At 37.3% G+C, this 19,156-nt stretch overlaps 1 protein-coding gene across 1 annotated transcript in view; it reads right to left on the reverse strand.

The window, feature by feature from the left end:
• Window positions 1-17,706, reverse strand: part of DNAJC12 (DnaJ heat shock protein family (Hsp40) member C12) — a 35,064-nt gene extending 17,358 nt beyond the window's left edge. The window contains exons 1-3 of the mRNA XM_003409288.4: window positions 17,095-17,706; window positions 9,175-9,253; window positions 1,348-1,487 (exon numbers count right to left, since the gene is read on the reverse strand). Coding sequence (XP_003409336.1) covers window positions 1,348-1,487; window positions 9,175-9,253; window positions 17,095-17,172 — 297 coding nt within the window. The 5' untranslated portion in view covers window positions 17,173-17,706. The remainder of the gene's footprint in view (window positions 1-1,347; window positions 1,488-9,174; window positions 9,254-17,094) is intronic.
• Window positions 17,707-19,156: the final 1,450 nt, after the last annotated feature.

Below are 19,156 nucleotides of genomic sequence, written 5' to 3' on the forward strand. Positions count from 1 at the left end.
TTTGCTGATAAGATAAATGATGCGGCCAGTAAGATTTAGAATGTAATTATTTTAAGACCTCGAACAAGTCATAGTTAAGCTAAATTCAAAACAGAAATGATGTGACTGGAGACAGGAAATTAGTATTTAGTAGAAAGACGTTGGCAATAGAAATCAGAACAGGGATTTGGAGAAGAGTGTTTGCAAAATCTATAGCTAACTTGATATTAGCTGTTAAAAATTAAGTGACAGAGTTGAGCAGATCATCAGGAAAAATGACATATTAATCAAAAAGGCATTAGAATAGCAAGGATCACTAATTTAGTTGCAGTCATAGTGTGTCATGCTTCGGAGAATGGAAATACACTCATGCAGAGGTTCTGGAACAGAACAATGCTTATTCAGTCAATGTCAACAAGGAATTTTCAGTACACACAATGGAAAAGGAAAAAAAATCCACTTTTGAGTATGTAAAGTCATTATTTTTAGAAAGATTTCCTCTTGCTTTTTTTTCTGTATATGTGTGCGCATATATACAATAATCATATGGTTAGTCTCACACAAAGAATTAACCCACTTTAAACAAACACATATGAATATATTCTTCATTCCCAAATGAGATGAAAGAAAATTATTTTAGGTACAGTGGCTTTAATCATATACTTTGAAAGTTTTGCATTGCTCTTCCTTATCTCTTCAAAGGCCCTCCCTCCCTGCCTCCTACACACCTTTTATTGGTGAAAAAATAATTTGCTCAAGTCTTCTTAAAATAGAAACTGTTAAGAAGAAAATCTAAATTAAAAAAAACTACAAACCTGTAGGCCTGTAATTTAAGAGATGTGAGTAACTTTACACAATAAGTCTAACAAATGTCCATGAAAACTTGCCTATAAGGCAACTTCAGTATTCTAAGTCTCATGTCATAAAAGAGTGTTCCTTTGGAAAGAATCTGGGTAATAAATCATGCCTAAGAATGTAGAAACCTCTAAAGTTACATTTTCCTTATGAAACACAGAGGAGATAAATATGCAATGGTTCAGAATTCAACAGTACAGTATATGAGCAAACTTGAGAAGCACATTTATCAAAACGCATAAAACAGTAAATGATAATGGAGAGGGTCTGTACCGAAATAAACAGCCAAAGCTACTGAAAACTGTGGTCACCGGCTCTTTTGGCATCAATTCACTGCCTTTATGATGGTAAATTTCTCTTCATAAGATTTTGTGGACACTGAGTTATATCCAGGCTTTACCAGCTTCTTGGACTTCTCCCTATTGCCTACTGACCCTTTAAGCTACTACATTTGTCTAACCCCTGGGCTGCCTGAGCTTCACTAATTCCCATTATCACCACAGAGAAACCCACCGTTTTCACTGAGTCACTCAAAGCTTCCCACTGCTGGAAGGGCATTGACACCTGGCTCCTTCGCCAATGGTCATAGCGGGCTCGACTCTCTTCATTTGTCAGAACCTCTTTTGCCTTCTGCAGTTTCTGGAAAGTCTCCACTGGAAGACAAATCAAGAGATAAACACGTCTCTTCAGGAGGGGTTATTTTAAACTCTAAAACAATCAAACTGCTCTTACCAGAATCATGACTCTGCCATGTGACTGGGCCAGTTTACCTCTTTATGTTTTAGTTTCCTCATTTGCAACATGTACCGTAAGAATAAGCGAGATAATGTATGTGAAATATCTGGTACACAGCTTATCTACTCCCTTTATTGAGCTCCAGTTATGTGCCAGGTGCTGTGCAGGATACCAGTGACACAGATGTGGACAATACACACGTTCAATTTAGTAGGAGAGACAGACATTGAAAAAACTGCAATTTTGTCTACTAGGAAGAAGTACAGTGCAGCCTTTTCTAGTGGTAATTGTGGAGGGAGGATGGCACAGGGAGTTGGTAGCAACCAGGCAAGACGAACAGTGGAAATGAAAATTCTAAAACAGGAAGCAGCATGGAGAAAGTTAAGGATGCCAACGTGGCTGGAGGACACAGGGCAAAGAGAAAAATAAAGAAGGATAGGACTGCAGAGTAGGGATGGATCTAATCATCCAGGGTCTTAGGGGTCATGCTATGAATTTTGGTCTGTTTTCCTGTTGTAAAAGCAATGGAAAGCCACTGGGAGGTTTCAAGTACAAGGAAGTAGCATGGTAGGTGCTCAATAAATGTTAGCTTTTGTCACTAATCTTTTTTACCAAATGTCATACAATGTAATCTTTTATGGCCCTGATGGAAACAGTTTCGAAGTCTTTTCTGCCTGTCACTGAAGTTAAAACTTTCTGTAGGGCAGGATATAGATCAATATACAAAAATCAAGTGTATGTTTATATACTACCAATGAACAATCCAAAAATGAAATAAAGAAAAAAGATCCCATTTACAATAGCATCGAAAAGAATAAAATACTTTGGAATAAATGTAACAAAAGAAGTCCAACACTTGTGCATTGAAAATTACAAAAAAGTGCTGAAAAATATTACAGAAGACTTCAATAATAGAAAGACATCCCCTGTTCATGTATCAAAAACTTAATATTGCTAAGATGGCAGTACTCTCCTAAGCAATCAATAGATTCAATGCAATCTCTATGAAAATCTCAGTGGACTTTTTTGCAGAAATTGACAAACCGATCCTACAATTCATACTCAAATGCAAAGGACCCCAAATAACCAAAAGAATCTTGAAAAAGAAGAACAAAGTTAGAGGACTCATATTTCCTGATTTCAAAACTTACTACCAAGTTACACTAATCAAGGCAGTGTGGTACTGGCACAAGAATAGACAGATCAATGAAACAGAATTGAGAGTTCAAAAATAAACACATTTGTCTATGGCCAATTGATTGTTGACAACATCCCAAGACAATTCAATAGAGAGAGAATAGTCTTTTCGACAAATGGTGCTGGGATAACTGGATATTTCATGCAAAAGAATGAAATTGGACCCCACCTCACACCATATAGAAAAATTAACTCAAAATGGCCTATAGAAATAATGTAAGAGTTAAAACCATAAAACTTTTAGAGGAAAAAAAGAATAAATCTTTGTGACCTTGAATTAGGCAAGGGATCCTTAAACCAAACCAAAAACCCACTGTCGTCAAGTGGATTCCGACTCATAGCGACCCTATAGGACAGAATAGAATTGCCCCATAGGGCTTCCAAGGAGCAGCTGGTGAATTCAAACTGAGGACCTTTTGGTTAGCAGCCAAGCTTTGAACCACTGCGTTACCAGGGTTCCAACGGATCTTTAAAAAAAAAAAAAATTTTTTTTTTAACGGATCCTTAGATGACACCAAAAGCACAAGCAACAGAAGAAAAAAAATAGACAAATTTACTTATTTTAATTTTATTGGGATTTAGGTGAAAGTTTATACCTCTCGGTTTTCATTCAAAAATCTATATGCATACTATTTTGTAACACTGGTTGCAATCTCCACACTGTGACAGCATTCTCCCTAAGCCTTGAGTTGATTCTGACTCATAGCAACCTTAAAGGATAGAGCAGAACTGCCCCATAGGGTTTCCAAGGCTGTAATCTTTATGGAAACAGACTGCCACATCTTTCTCCCACAGAGTAGCTGGTGGGTTCAAACCATCAACCTTCCGGTTAGCAGCCGAGTGCTTAACCACTGTGCCACCAGAGCTCCTTGCTGAACAGTTGGGAAAACAAACAAATAAAAGCATCTACTCATAGCAACTTGGTCTAGTGAGCAATTTTTTCTGTTGCTGACAACAATGTAAACATCCCATTGCATAGATGAGATGTCACTTTTTCCAACAGGAATAATAAAAAGCTCGTTAAGTTACCCCCATGGATGTATTTGCCAGTTACCACTAGCATAGTGGTTGTAAAAATTTACATTTTTATCTGGGAGTCACCTTCCCTTTGCACATTACGGTTGGCTTCACTTTCCAGGGTTCCCAGAACTAAGAAGCCTGCTTAAAATTATTCCGATGTCAATGTCTCAACAACAGCTGATAAGCTGAAAGCAAAAGAGACCTTGTCTTTCCCTATTATGCGGCCGTTTTCTTGTTCCATTCTCTTCACAATATCTAATAAAAATGACTTCGGGTTTTTATTTGTCTTTTAATATATCAGCTAATCAAATGAATCATGCAAGATAAACATTTACCAGTTCTAGAAATAGGGATCTCATTTTACAGGCTACATAAGCAAATGCTGTTGGAACCTTTGACAGACATTCTGATTTAACTCCTAGGTCTACTTTGAAAATACAGAGGTTCCTTTAAGTTCATATTTCACAATAGAATTTGTATTGATGTAGCCACATTTTAAATTTATGCCATTTGCAATTACTTGAGAAATAATCATATTATTATCTGATGCCAGAACATGTTTTGAAAAAAGTCTGGTGGAAAATATACCAACTGTTAATAGTGGTTCTCTGGCAGGGAGAAATTAGAGTAGACTTTCACTTTCCACATTTTTTGTTACTGTTAAATTATTTTCATTCTAAGGGAAAAAGGCAATAAAGGTTTTTTAAAGTAGGAAAACACTGAGATGTTGAAAGATATCGGTTAGCAAGGGACAAAAATCATCTCCCCTTCTTCAAATGTCTAAATGTGTTTGAAATTTGCATATAGCAACAATTATATCATTTCACAGATCCTCAGTCTAGGAGTCCTGGTGGCACAGTGGTTAAGAGCTACAGCTGCTAGCCAAAAGGCTGGCAGTTCGAATCCATCAGCCACTCCTTGGAAATCCTATGGGGCAGTTCTACTCTGTCCTATAAAAAAAAAAAAAAAGGGTCGCTATAAGTCAGAATCAACTTGAAGGCAACAGATTTGGTTTTTTTTGTTTTAATTTAGTCTAAAACCTCCTTTATTAATGTCAAAGAGGAGTTAATAAAGTATCGGCCTGAAACAGTTACTGTCACATGCAAGAGAATGAAAGGAGCTTTTGTGCTCAGTGACACAATAGCGCAACCAGTCCTATTTATGTCAGCCCCACCGAGAGAGAGAAAGGGATTTTTTTAAAGGCCTCAAGACCAAAGCACCAGTTGCCATCCAATGGTAACCCCATGTGGGTCAGAGTAGAACTCTGCTCCACAGGGTTTTCAATGACTGATTTGTTAGAAGTAGACAGCCTGACCTCTCTTCCGAGGTGCCTCTGGGTAGACTCGCAACTCCAACCTCTGAGTTAGTAGTTAAGTATGTTAACCATCTGCACCACCCAGGAACTCATTTAAAGGCCTGAAATTTAGAATTTAGAAAAACATGAAAAAATGATCTAATGGCAATTTACCCAAAAAAAATACTATTCGGTTTTCTTAAATTTTTATCTTGGAGTGGTGCATAAAAGCAAAAAAAGAGAGTCCACTTAAAATCGTAATTGTCAACATCCACTGAGTACTTCCTGCATGCAAGTCACCTCATTTAATCTTCACAGCAGATCTACATAATAAATCTACCTATTTTACCTATGAGAATGCTGAGGTTCAGAGGTTCAGAGAGGTTGCCCAAGATCAACTTACAACCCAGACAGAAAAGTCTGTGCTCGTATCTACTCTTCCAACCTGCTAACAAATCAGCAATTTCAATAGCAAAGGTTGAGACCAAACCAACCTTAGTGGACCAAAATGTATATATACAAATTTAACTTCTCCTCCTACCTACAGCCCTGATGGTGCAGTGGTTAAGCACTTGACTGCCAACCAAAAGGTCAGTGGTTCAAACCCATCAGCCGCTCCACGGGACAAAGATGTGGCAGTCTGCTTCTGTAAAGATTACAGTCTTGGAAACCCCACGAGGCAGTTCTACTCTGACCTATAGCATCATTATGAGTTGGAATCGATTTGAACGCACTCAACAACAACCTGCAGCTCCTCTACAAGCTACACCTTTCACCTTAATGAAATCTGTTTCAAAATCTGTTCATTATATTCTGAATTTCTGTCAAACTAAAATTCAGTATCTGTGGGAATGTTTTATTTTTTTATTAAATAGTTTTATTAGTAACCTTAATCCCACTCCAACTAAGGGGTATGTAAAGAACCACTTACATTTTCAGAAATTCATATCAATACCAAATTGAATAAATGAATGCTTAAATAGGTTTGGAAACAATAATTCTTACCCAAAGGCTGACTCATCTATCAACTGCAAGCCTGACAAGAGATGATATTGATGTCTGTGTACCTTTTCATTTTAAACAATATTTACACAGTCTAGTGTTTCTCTGAACAAGAAGCCTTGAGGTTACCCTTACGTGAAAAACCCCATCACCATGGCAACGAGAATCGGCAATGATTGCACAGTGATTCATCATGTATTCCAACTAGAAATTGTTTCTCAGGGACAGAGGAACAACTCAAAGTCATACTTCCCTGAAAAAGAACCCAGTTAAAGAATAACCTGAGGTGCTGGTTGTTTTTAAGTTTTTATCAAATTTGTATACTTTTATACTAGGGCACCTATCTTAACTCCCAGTTTAGAGAGGTAACTAATAGGTCTCCAAAAGAAATGTTTATGCATTCATTCATTCGCAAAATCATTTACACAGAGTTGGTATCCTGTGGCAGGCACTATGCTAGGTGCAGGGTATACCACTGTGAACAAGACAATCAGGGGGTCTGCCTCACTGAGCCTCCAGTATGAATAATAAGCAAATAGCAACAAGGAGACAGTGTGATATACTGTATGCTGCCTGACATACAGGATGCTATGGGCACCTGAAGCACATAGGACTTCCCAGAGGAAGTGATAGCTAAGTTGACACCTGACCCAGAAGCAGGGCCCAGCCAAACAAAGCAAGGCAGGGAGGTGTACAGGCCTCGCGGGGAGTTTCAGGCAGAGAACGCATACATAAAGGTTTGGAGGGCAGAAAGAACAGGGCACATCAGGGGACCAAAGTAGTTCTGCATGGCTGAAACAGGAGTTGAAGGTGTCTGGTGATGAAGAAAAATCAAGGATGGACAGATAAGGAAGGCCCAACACGAAGGGGCTTGTACCCAAAGGACCAGCAAGGACAAAGGACGAACTATTACTACATGTACAATTATACCATATAGATGACTTACACAGTCATAATATTGAGCAAAATAAGCCACACACAAAGGAGTACAGACTCTATGATTCCATTTACAGGCAAAACTAATCTATGGTAAGATAAAACATGGGGAAGCATGCTGATTTTGAGACTGAACATGAAAGGGAATCACTGCAGTACCGTGTACGTTCCAGATCTTAACCTGGGTTAAACTGGCTATACATATGCACAATTTTATCCAGCTTACACTTATTATTTATGCACATTACTACAAACACATTACACCTTAGTAAAAAGGGGGGAATAAAATGAGTAAAAGCTAATAGGTAAATATCTAATAAAAGATGATTTCATACCTTAAAAAATCATCCACTTACAAAAATCAAAGGGGTCAATGATTTCTAGAGAAAATTAATAAAAAGATTTAAGACCAAAAAACATATTTTAAAATAGCTTGAGTTTTATCATTTGTGTAATGTGGAACAACTGACAGATCTTAAGCTTAATATTTTTATTATAGGAAAATCACATATATACATACATTATACAAATACACAAACTATACCCATATAGTAAACATATGAAGAAATGCCTGGGAAGAAAAATCGTCAAATTTAAGTTAGCATTACCTACCCTGAGGATAAAATCAGGGTAGGGACATACAAAGGATCTCAGCTCCACTGGCAAAGTTTTAAGCTGGGTAGTTTGTTAAAGTGTTTTTTACACCTTTTTGTTCATATTTAACCTTTTATATATTTTTTCATAAATAAAAGAAAGATGACTACAGTGTGAACCAATAAAAGAACTGCTATAGGCATCCAGGCACGAAATAATGGTGACTCAACTACGGTGGTGGCAGTGAGGATGGAGGACATGTGGACTCGCTGAAGAGCTCTGCGGAAGGTAAACCAACAGCATTTGGTCATCAGCCAGATGTGGGGGCTGAAGGAGTGGAAGGAGACTAGGTTTCTTCTTGAGCAACTGAGTGGATGATGGTGCTGTTCACTGAGATGGGGAAACACAGAAAACTGAGCAAGATTTTAGAGGGAATGAGAGGAAACTGGGTCTAGTTTTTGACAGTATGATTTTGGAAAGCTTCCAAATGGAGATTTCCAAAAAGCAGTGGAAACTACAGGTCTGAAGAGATGAGGAGCGAGACCTGGGTTAAGGAAAGATTTGGGAGTCATCAGCAGAGAGCTGGTGATTGAAGCCAACTGAAGAGACTGATTCCAAAGAGACAAGACTCCAGAGAGAAAGTGGGAAGCAAGTCAACAAGAGAGTTTAGGAGGGAGCTCAGGGCAGCCTGCAGTTCAGGGACTGCAGAAGAGTCACACTGGAAGCTGAGAAAAGAGCAGCCCAAGAGGTGGAAGAAAACACTGAGTGTGTGTTCTGGTGGTAGCTAGGAGAAACGAGTGTTACATGAAGGAGGGCACAAACAGTGCCAAATTTTGATGTAAGCTCAGGGAAGATAAAGGCTAAAAACTACTGGATTTGACAGAAAGGAAATCCCTGGTGTCTTTTACAACAGCCACTTCTAAGAAACGTGGAGGAAGAAGTCAGAGTGGGATAAATTGAAAACTGGGGAGAAGGGAAGTATAAACAACAACTGTGGACTTCTTTTTCAAGAAGTCTACTTCTGAAGAGAAGAGAGATAGATGAGGAGCGGAAGGGAGTCAGGTTAAGAAAGGAATTTTTGGTTTGTTTATATTGTTTCAAGATGGGAAAGACATAAACATATGTAAATGATAATAAAGGAAAGAAACAAAAGCATGAATATATTACCATGTTATATATGGACATATTTAGGCCCCCCCCAAAATGAAGTAAACACAGCAAGGTTCTCAGCAAGACAACCACCTGCTATAAATATTCTCAATTCATATTAACACTCAATAGCTGGTGAAATGAAGCATGAACTGAACAAATTTTAAACCATGAAGCAGCACATCATAAGAAAAGGAAAACGGTTGTTAAGTGACTGCTATTAAAAAAGACCCTACATGTACCTCACAGTCTCTGCCCCTACCCCCACCATCCTAGTACTGCAAAAATACCCTTTAGCACTGAAGGAAAGAATAGGTTTAAGACTCAAAGAAAATGAAGTTACTATCCAATGGTTTTTGGTTCCATAGGCTATTTATTTTCTTGAGAAATAGCCATTGTTATTGAATACTTACCAGCTTTGGAGTTTTCAGGATGCTTGTCAGGATGGCATTCCAGGGCTCTGATCTTAAATTCTGCCAGGATTTGTTCAACCTAAAACAAAAACCAACATGTAAAATAAACGAGTCCAACTTGGCATGAAGGAAGAACCTGGGCAGCAGTCCTCCCCAAAACAGCCATGATCAATCCAAGTTTTTATTTTTATCCTTCTATTTTGACTTTTTGCTCTAGGAAATACTTCCCTCAATAAAGAAATTCAGCAGGCACTCAATAAAAGCTGTTATTCAATTAGTGGTCCTGCCAACAATTTAACGTGCTATTGTATTTAAATGACGGCTGTAGACATCTGTGGGCTCTATATATTTAAATGCCCAAAATGGTCAAATAGTTTTCTTCTATAAAAAACAAAAACTCCTTGCCTTCATGTGGATTCCGACTCATGGCGACCCTCTGTGTTACTGCTCCATAGAGTTTTCTTGGTTATAATCTTTACAGAAGCAGATTGCCATTGGTGCCACTGAGTGGATTCAACGCACCAACTTTTTCAGATTAGCAGCCGAGGCTAAGAATCCCTAAAAAAACGTGTTTACTTTTCAGAGCTCTCCAAATGATGTGTAGCCACTGGTCATTACTCAGGGGTGATGGTTTATAAATTATCCATTACATAGCTCCTTCACCCTGCCTTTTCGCTCTTTTAAATTTTTATTAAGAATTTCACAATTGAAAGAAAAAGGACATAATTCAAACTGGTAGTTTTGTTACATTTAGCAGCTCGGTTAGAGATTTTGACTGGGAAAACAGAAACTCCAACCCAAACTAAGATGAGGTTTGAGAGCTATCTATGATTTGATTTGATTTCACTTTACTTAGTTATCTACTTCGTATTATAATGAATTATTAAGATTTGCCCTTATTGGGGGATGGGAGGGCAGAAGGAGACAGAAGCTGGCTGAAGGGACATGGGAATACAGGATGGAGAGCGGAGTGTGCTGTCTCACAAGGAGGACAGCAACTAGGAGTATATAGCAAGGTGTATGTAAATTTTTGTTTGAGAGACTGAATTGATTTGTAAACTTTCACTTAAAGCACAATAAAAAAATTTTAATTAAAAAAAAAAAGATTTGCCCTTATTAATCGTGCAGCCCTGGTGGCTCAGTGGGTAAGAGCTCAGCTGCAAACCAGAAAGGCTGGCAGTTTGAATTCGCCCACCACTCCTTGGAAACGGTTCTACTCTGTCTATGGGTAGCTATGAGTCGGAACGGACTAGATGGCAATGGGTTTGGTTTGGTTTTTTATTAATCAGAATTGCAATGACATTTGCAGGAGGCAATAGTGGTTAAGTGTCTCTGGAATATGATTTGGTACTAAATTCCAGTTCAGCTACAGGGCTTTGGGCAAATTACTTAATAACCATGAGCCTTGGTTTCCTGGTCTTTACATTAGATGGATAATAATAAATGTAGAGTACTTATCACAAAGCCTGATCATAGTAATAGTAGCTATTACTGAACATCAGTGGTTAATTAACTTACCAAAAGTCATTCAGCTAGTTACTAAAAAAACTGAGTTGTTTTTGTTTTTTAAACTAAGCAGTCAGACTTCAAAGCCTATCGTCTTAACCACTGTCACATACGACCAAATTCTTCAGGTTTCAGGAGCATTTATCAGGTTCTACATTTATAATCCACTAATTAATGAAAGCAAATTACTTCTTGTTTGAGCAATAAATTCCCGAGCAGCTCAGCTCAATATTAACTTCATAAAATTCACTGAGAGACACACTCCTATGAGTTCCATGTCATCCTTAGTTAATTTTCATAAAAATGTTCTTGACTTTTACAATCAAAGTCAGACTGCTCTGGATATGCACATGTATAAAGCTTCCCAGACGAATAACTCTGTTCTTTTCATTTTTAAGCTTCTCCTGAGAACCCCTTAGAACAATAGGAAGGGACAGATTTCCTGTGAAGAACTGTAACTAACTGTGTGTTTGTAATTCCTGGGAAATCCCTTTAACCATCACCACTATAACCTGCTTACATAACAAAGAAAACTGAGAATTAGATTGGCTTCTAAATTTTAAAATATTAAATATTCTATAGTGTCTAAAAAGTCTAGTAGTATGCATTTTTAATTAACAATTAATTTATGAATACTCACACTCTTTGAAAAATTTCCATCAATACAAAGTAAAGTCCCCTTTGCCCCCTGCCCCCAAGATTAAGAGCTTATATCCTTTAAGACTCTTATCTGCACATTTATATACATATGGGGGTTTTATAATTACATAAATGAATGAAATTATACCTATCTATCTAAGGTAAACAGGTTTGGTGTTTTTTTTTTTTTATTGCTGTTATTTTTTAATTCATAACACATTAGGAAATATTCTGGTTAGTCCATGGAAACCAATGTGCCAAAACAGTTAATTCTTGGTAGTGCTAATGTGTGATTGTTACTTTCTTCTTTATATTTTCTGTATTTTTCCAATTTGCAAATATTTTTTAAAACACAAGAATAGTCCATATCAGTCGTTCGTTACTTTCCATAGCTTTACTGGCACAAAGTTTATCATAAGCCTCCTATATAAGGCTGGCTCTGGGTAAACTGGTAAAGTGAGTTAGTTTGTCTTGGGCATGTTCTATTTATATTCTGGCTTCCCACCCCATGTGCCCAGTGCCAAAAGCAGTCCATGGGCAGCTGAGGCCCTCCATAACAAGGTCCACTGAATCCCACCTTCCTGACCCAACGTCCAATGGTCTGGAAAATTGCCTATCCTGTCCGCCAGTAAACATACAAAAAATGTCCAACTTTTACTTGTAATCAAATAAATCAAAACATCCCAAGGATGATAATGAACAGTGTTACTGAGGGTGCACAAAAACGAATACTCTCATGCTGTCCTGGTGAGGCTATAACTTGGTGCCAATTTCTGGAAAGCAACTGGGCAATATATGTGAAAAGTTCTTTAATTTTTTCTTATTCTTTGATATAAAAGAATCCCAATCCTAGGAATTTGTACTAAGTAGATATTAAAGGTGGAAAAATAATTTAGCTATAAGAAGGTTCAATGAATACAGTATTATAAATTTGAAACAAAAACCTATGTGTCCAATAATAGAATATTTGTTAAGAATTAATTGTAATGTAGTCATAGACTGGAACACTTTGCAGGCATTCAAAATCATCTTGTAGAACACTTTTAACAACATGAGAAAATTTATACAACTATATTTCTGTGAGAAAAGGTAAGCTACAAAGCATTATATGTAAAATAAATCCATAATGTTTTACCTCAAAAGGGACTATGTAACATATATCTATTGTTGTGATTAGGTGCCATCCAGTTGATTTCGACTCATAGCGACGCCATGTGACAGAACAGAAATGCCCCATAAGGTTTTCTTGGCTGTAATCTTTACAGAAGCAGATCACCAGGTCTTTCTCCAGCAGATCAACTGGGTGGGATTGAACCATCAACCTTTCAGGTAGCAGCCAAGTGCTTAACCATTTTGTACCACTAGAGCTCCTTAACATAGATATATATAGCTGTATATAATAAAATAATGATAATAATAATAGCTAAGATTCATTGAGACTCACTATGTGTCAGGCACTGTTCCAAGCACTTTACATGTAGCATCTCATTTAATCTCCGTAACTCTTTGAGATGGGTACTATTTTTATTCCCATTTTGCAGATTAGGAAGCCAAGGCATGGGAAGGTTAAGTAATTTTCCCAGGGTCATACAGCTAGTAAGTGGCAGAACTAGGATTTGAATCTAAGTAATCTGGCTCCAAAGACATATACAAATAGACATGTAAATATATACATATAAATGCACTTATACATACATACACATACACGGATATGGTACAGATGTATACATAAAAGACATACATATGTCATACTCCAAAATGTTAAGTATTTGGGTTAACATTTTTCTTTGTGTTTTCTTCATACTCCACACTTTCTATCTTGAGTATGAAATGATTTTAGAACTTTAATTTTAAAACTTGAAAATTTCTCTGTCCCCGTTATGGATTGAACTGTGTCCCCCCAAAATGTGTGTCAACTTGACTGGGCCATGATTCCCAGTAATGTGTGACCATCCACCATTTTGTCATCTGATGTGATTTTCCTATGTATTGTAAATCCTACCTATGATGTTAATGAGGCAGGACTCAATCTATAAGATTAAAACCCATTGCCATCGAGTCGATTCCGACTCATCGATTAGGCTGCCTTAAATCATTCTCTTTTGAGATACAAAAGAGAGAAGCAAGCAGAGAAATGGGGAACTTCATACCACCAAGAAACAAGAGCCAGGAGAATAGCACATCCTTTGTACCTAGGGTCCCTGCGCTGAGAAGTTCCTCAACCAGGGAAGATTGATGACAATGACCTTCCCCTAGAACCGACAGAGAGAGAAAACCTTCCTCTAAAACTGACACCCTGAATTTGGACTTCTAGCCTCCTAAACTGTGAGAGAATAAATTTCTCTTTGTTAAAGCCATCCACTTGTGGTATTTCTGTTATAGCAGCACTAGAAAACTAAGACAATTACATACAGGAAAAGACATTAGAAGAAAAACTGATGACATTAGAATAAGACCTATAGTAAATCCACCACCACCCAGTGCCGTCGAGTCGGAAGATCTATAGTAGAGGTCAACAAACAAACTCTGGCCCACGGGCCTAATCTAGCCAATAACCTGTTTTTTTAATAAAGTTTTATTGGAACACAGCCATAGCTATTTGTTTGCATCTATGGTTGCTTTCTTGCAAAGGCAAAAGTTGAACAGCGGTGACAGAGACCAAAAGGCCTACAAAGCCTAAAATATTTACTATCTCAGGGATAGGACTGGGATGAAGCAAACTGGGGACCTAAGGGACAAAATTTAAAGAACCACTCACTTGCAGTGTGGTCCAAGTGCAGAAACCTGAGAGTAAGTGCCTCTTTAAATTTTGCATCCTAGGTGTCCCACTTGCCTCACCCTATTCCTGGCCCAGCCTATTGGCTCTTTACAGAAAACATTTGCTAGCCCCTGATTGAGTTAATAAGATTGTACCAACATTAACTTTCTGATTTTGATCATTGTACTACAGTTAGGTACAATGTTAACATTAGGGGAAGCTGGGTGAAGGGTATACAGGGAATCTCTGTCCTGTTTTTGCAACTTTTGTGAAAGTCAAAAATTATTTCAACTAAAAAATAATTTCAAAATAAAAAGCACATGAGCTATAGGATATGATAAATTTACCAAGTTCTAAATAAACAGTATCACCATGAAGCCAAAACCACCACCATAACTACAACAAAGTGAGAGCTGGAAAAAAATGGATGTTTCCATTTATCTGGGTTTGTGTTCAGTTTTCAAGCCCAAAATATTTACATGAAGTTTTCTTATCATTACTACTGAAGTAGTGACCAAGCATTAAAAAATCAAATAATATCCATACAACGGAAGATTATACCTTAGCCTCCTAGTGCATGGCATATGCATCAATAAGGACTTCAGAGGGTTTTGTAGCCTTTTGTGTGCAATCTGATACAGGGAGAAAAAGCTGTGTGACTTCAGATCAAGCTTTGGTAAATTATTTTGAAATGGGGAGTATGTTGTTTTCTACTCAATAGCATGGAAATCCTCCCATGATTTATGTATGCCATGTACATAAAGTAGGAAATTTGTCTCATTCCTTATACCCATGATGGTATTTTCAATTCGTGAAGGGTGATTTTTTTTAAAGCCTCTAAGAAGAAAAATTTTTAGAATTAGTATACTAGAGCCATTAGAAAATATGCGATTTTAATTTGAATTTAATTAATTTTCAAGGCAAGCTTTAAGTTGCAGAACTTCACACCAAAACAAAAGTATTATGTGGGCATCTCAATTCTAATGTTATAAGTAGAACTAAAATATTGAGTTGCTTTGAAGTTATAACTGTTAAATCACTTATAAGTATGAAGAGTTTCAGTGAATTTTACAGCATCAAATCAAGGGATATTTGAAGTAAAGTAAAATACAATATCCTCCCAAACATGTCTTCAAACACAAATTGAGAAAACGAATGTCACATTACATAGCATTAAAATATTCTAAATGGGAAGGATACACAGAAAAAGGAGGGAATGAAACACACAAAAAGGAGTGCCAAAATTGCAGAAATCACTTCATTTTAAATAAAGAATTTTTATCAAGGCATGCCACGCCATTGACAGAATCAGTAATGTGTCCAGAAAAAAAAAGCAATACTGAGACAATGCTTTCATTTTCCTTTCAATATATGCCACAGTGTATTCAGAGAAGTATAACCATAATTGTAACCATGAAATGACAGTTATAAACATTATAAATAAACAATGAGATCATTTTTGTGAGTCTATCCATAACTAATCCTACTTCTTTGTAGACTGAAAAGACAATAACCTAGCTAAAAAAGATTGACTAAATGGGTCAAGAAATTTATTATGAGAAGATAACAACCTTAACTTTACAACATATCATCACAGTATTTTTAAAAAATCCAAATCATGAAACTTATGAAGTTAAATTATTTTCCTCTAATTTTAAATAGTTCCATTAAAAATATTTGGCAATAGTATAACCCAAAGTGTGAATAATACATATGTTAAAAACAGTAATAACCTACCTCAACTCTATAAGCTAATCACCATCAAAGTAAATAAGAGTAACATTTTATTCTAGAGGAGAAATGTGCAGCTAAAAGAGGATTAGAACCTGTTCTAGGTTTTTGTTTTTTGCTTTTTTGAACTTTAACGTATCTAAGATACCTTCCTCAGCATGGTGAAGACTGATGATAGAAATTTTAATCCTTTGTGTCCAAGATCACAACCCATTTTCAAAAGAAAACTAAGTTTCATTACTAAACTCCTGCCTTTTTGAAACAAGGGCAACTATAAAAATATTCTGCTTTTAAATATTAATGTTAATAATTATGTTTTAATAATGACAAAACATAAAATAAGACATTTAACAATCAAATATTAGTCCTTGTATTTCATATCCATTTCAGCAGTATTGAAAACACTGGAAATAAATTAAACATTTAATAATAAGAGAATTATTCAATTGTGGTACAACAGTAAAATGAAACATTATGCAACCATTAAAATGTGTATGGAGAATATTTAATAGCATGGAGAAATCCTTGTTACAATGTTAATGGGTAAAAAAGCAGGAATCAAGAGTGTATACAATATGCTCCCAAACATCCCTTTAAAATATATATAGGCAGAAAGATAGAGATCAATATGTCAAAATATTAATAATGTTACCCTTGGGTGGTAGGATTACACTTTTCTACAAACTTTGTAATTGCTTGAGGGGGGACTTTTTAAAAAATCGTTCTTTTATAGATAAAGTGAACAATCACAAGTTCTCAAACTTGTTTTCTTTCAGAAGCCACACTTTTAAGAAGTAATTTCTGTCACACAAATTGAGATATTAACATAAAAAGGATGTTTCTTGGCTCGTGATTTAACTGTTCACATAAAAGTACATATTTTAATAAAACATTTTTAAATCACTACCTACTAGAAAATTATATTTCATCTTAATTATAGTATGAATTGCCAAAATAAAATAAAGCCTTTGTATACCAAGGAACACAGCAACAACAATTACAATAAAATTTCAAAGGTGTATTCTTAGTATGTTGGCAAATAGTGTCTATGGCCATGTGCCAGAATACACATATTTAATCAGAAGCTTCCATAAAACTTCAACAGGACACTATTCAAGTAAAGTCCCACCACACATTTAAATCCTTAACTTTCTCTGAGCCAAAAGTACTTGAAAATAATACAAGATTGGGTTCTTAGGCAACGGAATTAAAAATTCAAAGTTTAAACCTTAAATAAAAACTTGAAATGCTGTTGGGAAAAAGAACGGCATTTACCACTGTCTTACCGAAGACAGTTCATCGCATCCCAGTAACGTGTAGTAATCTTCATTATTTTCCGAACTGTAATTCAGTATTGCGTCCATTGAGACGATTAACTCAGCTTTTCCTCCCTCTGAAACAAGAAGCACAATGAGCTGCGAATTAACAGAAAAAGCCTCTTTAAATCTGATTGCAGGTTGAGCTGCACGTTCCAAACGGCAATAAGCAGATTTAAGGCTGGCCAGAGTCAATACAGCCAGACGTCATCCTAAACCTTTGCAAACGTTACCTTTCATTGGTTGTTTACAGAGGGGAAAAGAATAGCCCACGTGCCTAACTTGCAGCGCTGCCTGGGATATGTAGTTTGAGTTTACTTAAGCAGTGCAAACGAACCATTTCTCTTGCGAGTTAATAAAGAATGATTCTCCTTTTTTGGGGGGGGGGGGTAGTAATTTTCATTCTTTTCTGTGTTTTTGTGTGCACTTTACATGAAAGTTTACAGCTCAAGTTAATTTCTCATTCAAAAATTTATACACATATTGTTTTGTGACACTAGCTGCAATCCCTACAATGTGACAGCATGCTCCCCATTTCCACCCCATGTTCCCTGTGTCCATTCCTCCAGTTTCTGTCCCTTCCTGCCTTCTCCTCTCGCGTTTGGACAGGAGTTGCCCTTTTGGTCTCTAATATTATGTTTGGTTGAACCAAGAAGCACGCTCCTCACATGTGTTATTTATTTTATAGGCCTGTCAAATCTTTGGCTGAAAAGTGGGCTTCGGGAGTGCTTTCAGTTCTGAGTTAGCAGGGTGTCTGGGAGGCATAGTCTTAGGGGTTCCTCTAGTCTCTGTCAGACCATTTAAGTCCTTTTATGTGAATTTGAATCCTGTTCTGCATTTTTCTCTCATTCTGTCCGGGACTATCTGTTCTGATTCCCATTAGAGCAGTTGGTGATGGTAGCCAGGCACCATCTAGTTCTGGGCTTGGGCTGGTCGAGGCTGTGGTTCTTGTGGTCCTTTAGTCCATTGGGCTAGTATTTTCTTTGTGTCTTTGGTTTTCTTCATTTCTCTTTGCTCTGGACAGGATGAGACCAATAGATGTATTTTAGACTGCTGCTGGCAAGCTTTTAAGACCCCAGATGCTACTCACCAAAGTGGAATGTAGAACATTTTCTTTACGAACTATGTTATGCCAATTGACCTAGATATCCCCAAGATTATGGCCCCCAGCCCCCAGCCCCAGCCATTCAGTCCCTCAAAGTGTTTGGATGTATCTAGGAAACTTCTGTGCTTTTTGACTCTCCATTTTTATACCCAGTGCCATCGAGTCTATTCCGACTCATAGCGACCCTATAGGACAGAGTAGAACTGCCCCATAGAGTTTCCAAAGAGCTCCTGGCAGATTCAAACTGCCGACCCTTTGGTTAGCAGCCGTAGTACTTAACCACTAGGCCACCATAAGCTTCCCAAATTAGCCTTCTTTCCTTTTTTCCTAAGATACAGGAGAAAAACTGAAGCAATATGGTAAAACAATAAGATCTATTAATTGAGTAGTGAGTGCTTCTATAAGTGTTAAAAATATTTCATGATTTTTAAAATACTTTAAGAGTAGATGGAAATGTTACCGGGATAAGGTTCTTGCCTGTCACGGGTCAAGAATGAGCAGGTAAGGCACATAGAGTTTTCCACACAAGCAAAGCTTTATCAAAGAGGCTTGCAAGCAGAGATGAGGAGGGCCTAGAGCAACGCTTACCCTTGTCTCACAGAACAGAAGACTGGCCTGGGTTTTTAAAAGTTCTTGGGCAGGAAAAGATTCATGTTTATTCATAGACACAGGCAGGGATATGTTAACTAATGTGCCTGCAGCTTTCCAAGGTGGCTCCTGTCCCGGAGGCCTCTAGGATTCGTAGCAGGACTTATTATGGGGTGTCACACCTGCACAGTCTCTCACTCCCTGGGTTCGATTCCCCACCTGGGGCTGCAGCCCCTCACCGCCCCTGGTGGAAGGTCACACAGCAGTCACAGGTGGATGTTCTGCACATGTCCCTCGGTTTGGTTTTCTCCAGCTGCTTCTGAAAGGCAACTTTAAAGA

The sequence above is a fragment of the Loxodonta africana genome, chromosome 16 (assembly GCF_030014295.1).
Source record: "Loxodonta africana isolate mLoxAfr1 chromosome 16, mLoxAfr1.hap2, whole genome shotgun sequence".
Lineage (NCBI taxonomy): Eukaryota > Metazoa > Chordata > Mammalia > Proboscidea > Elephantidae > Loxodonta > Loxodonta africana.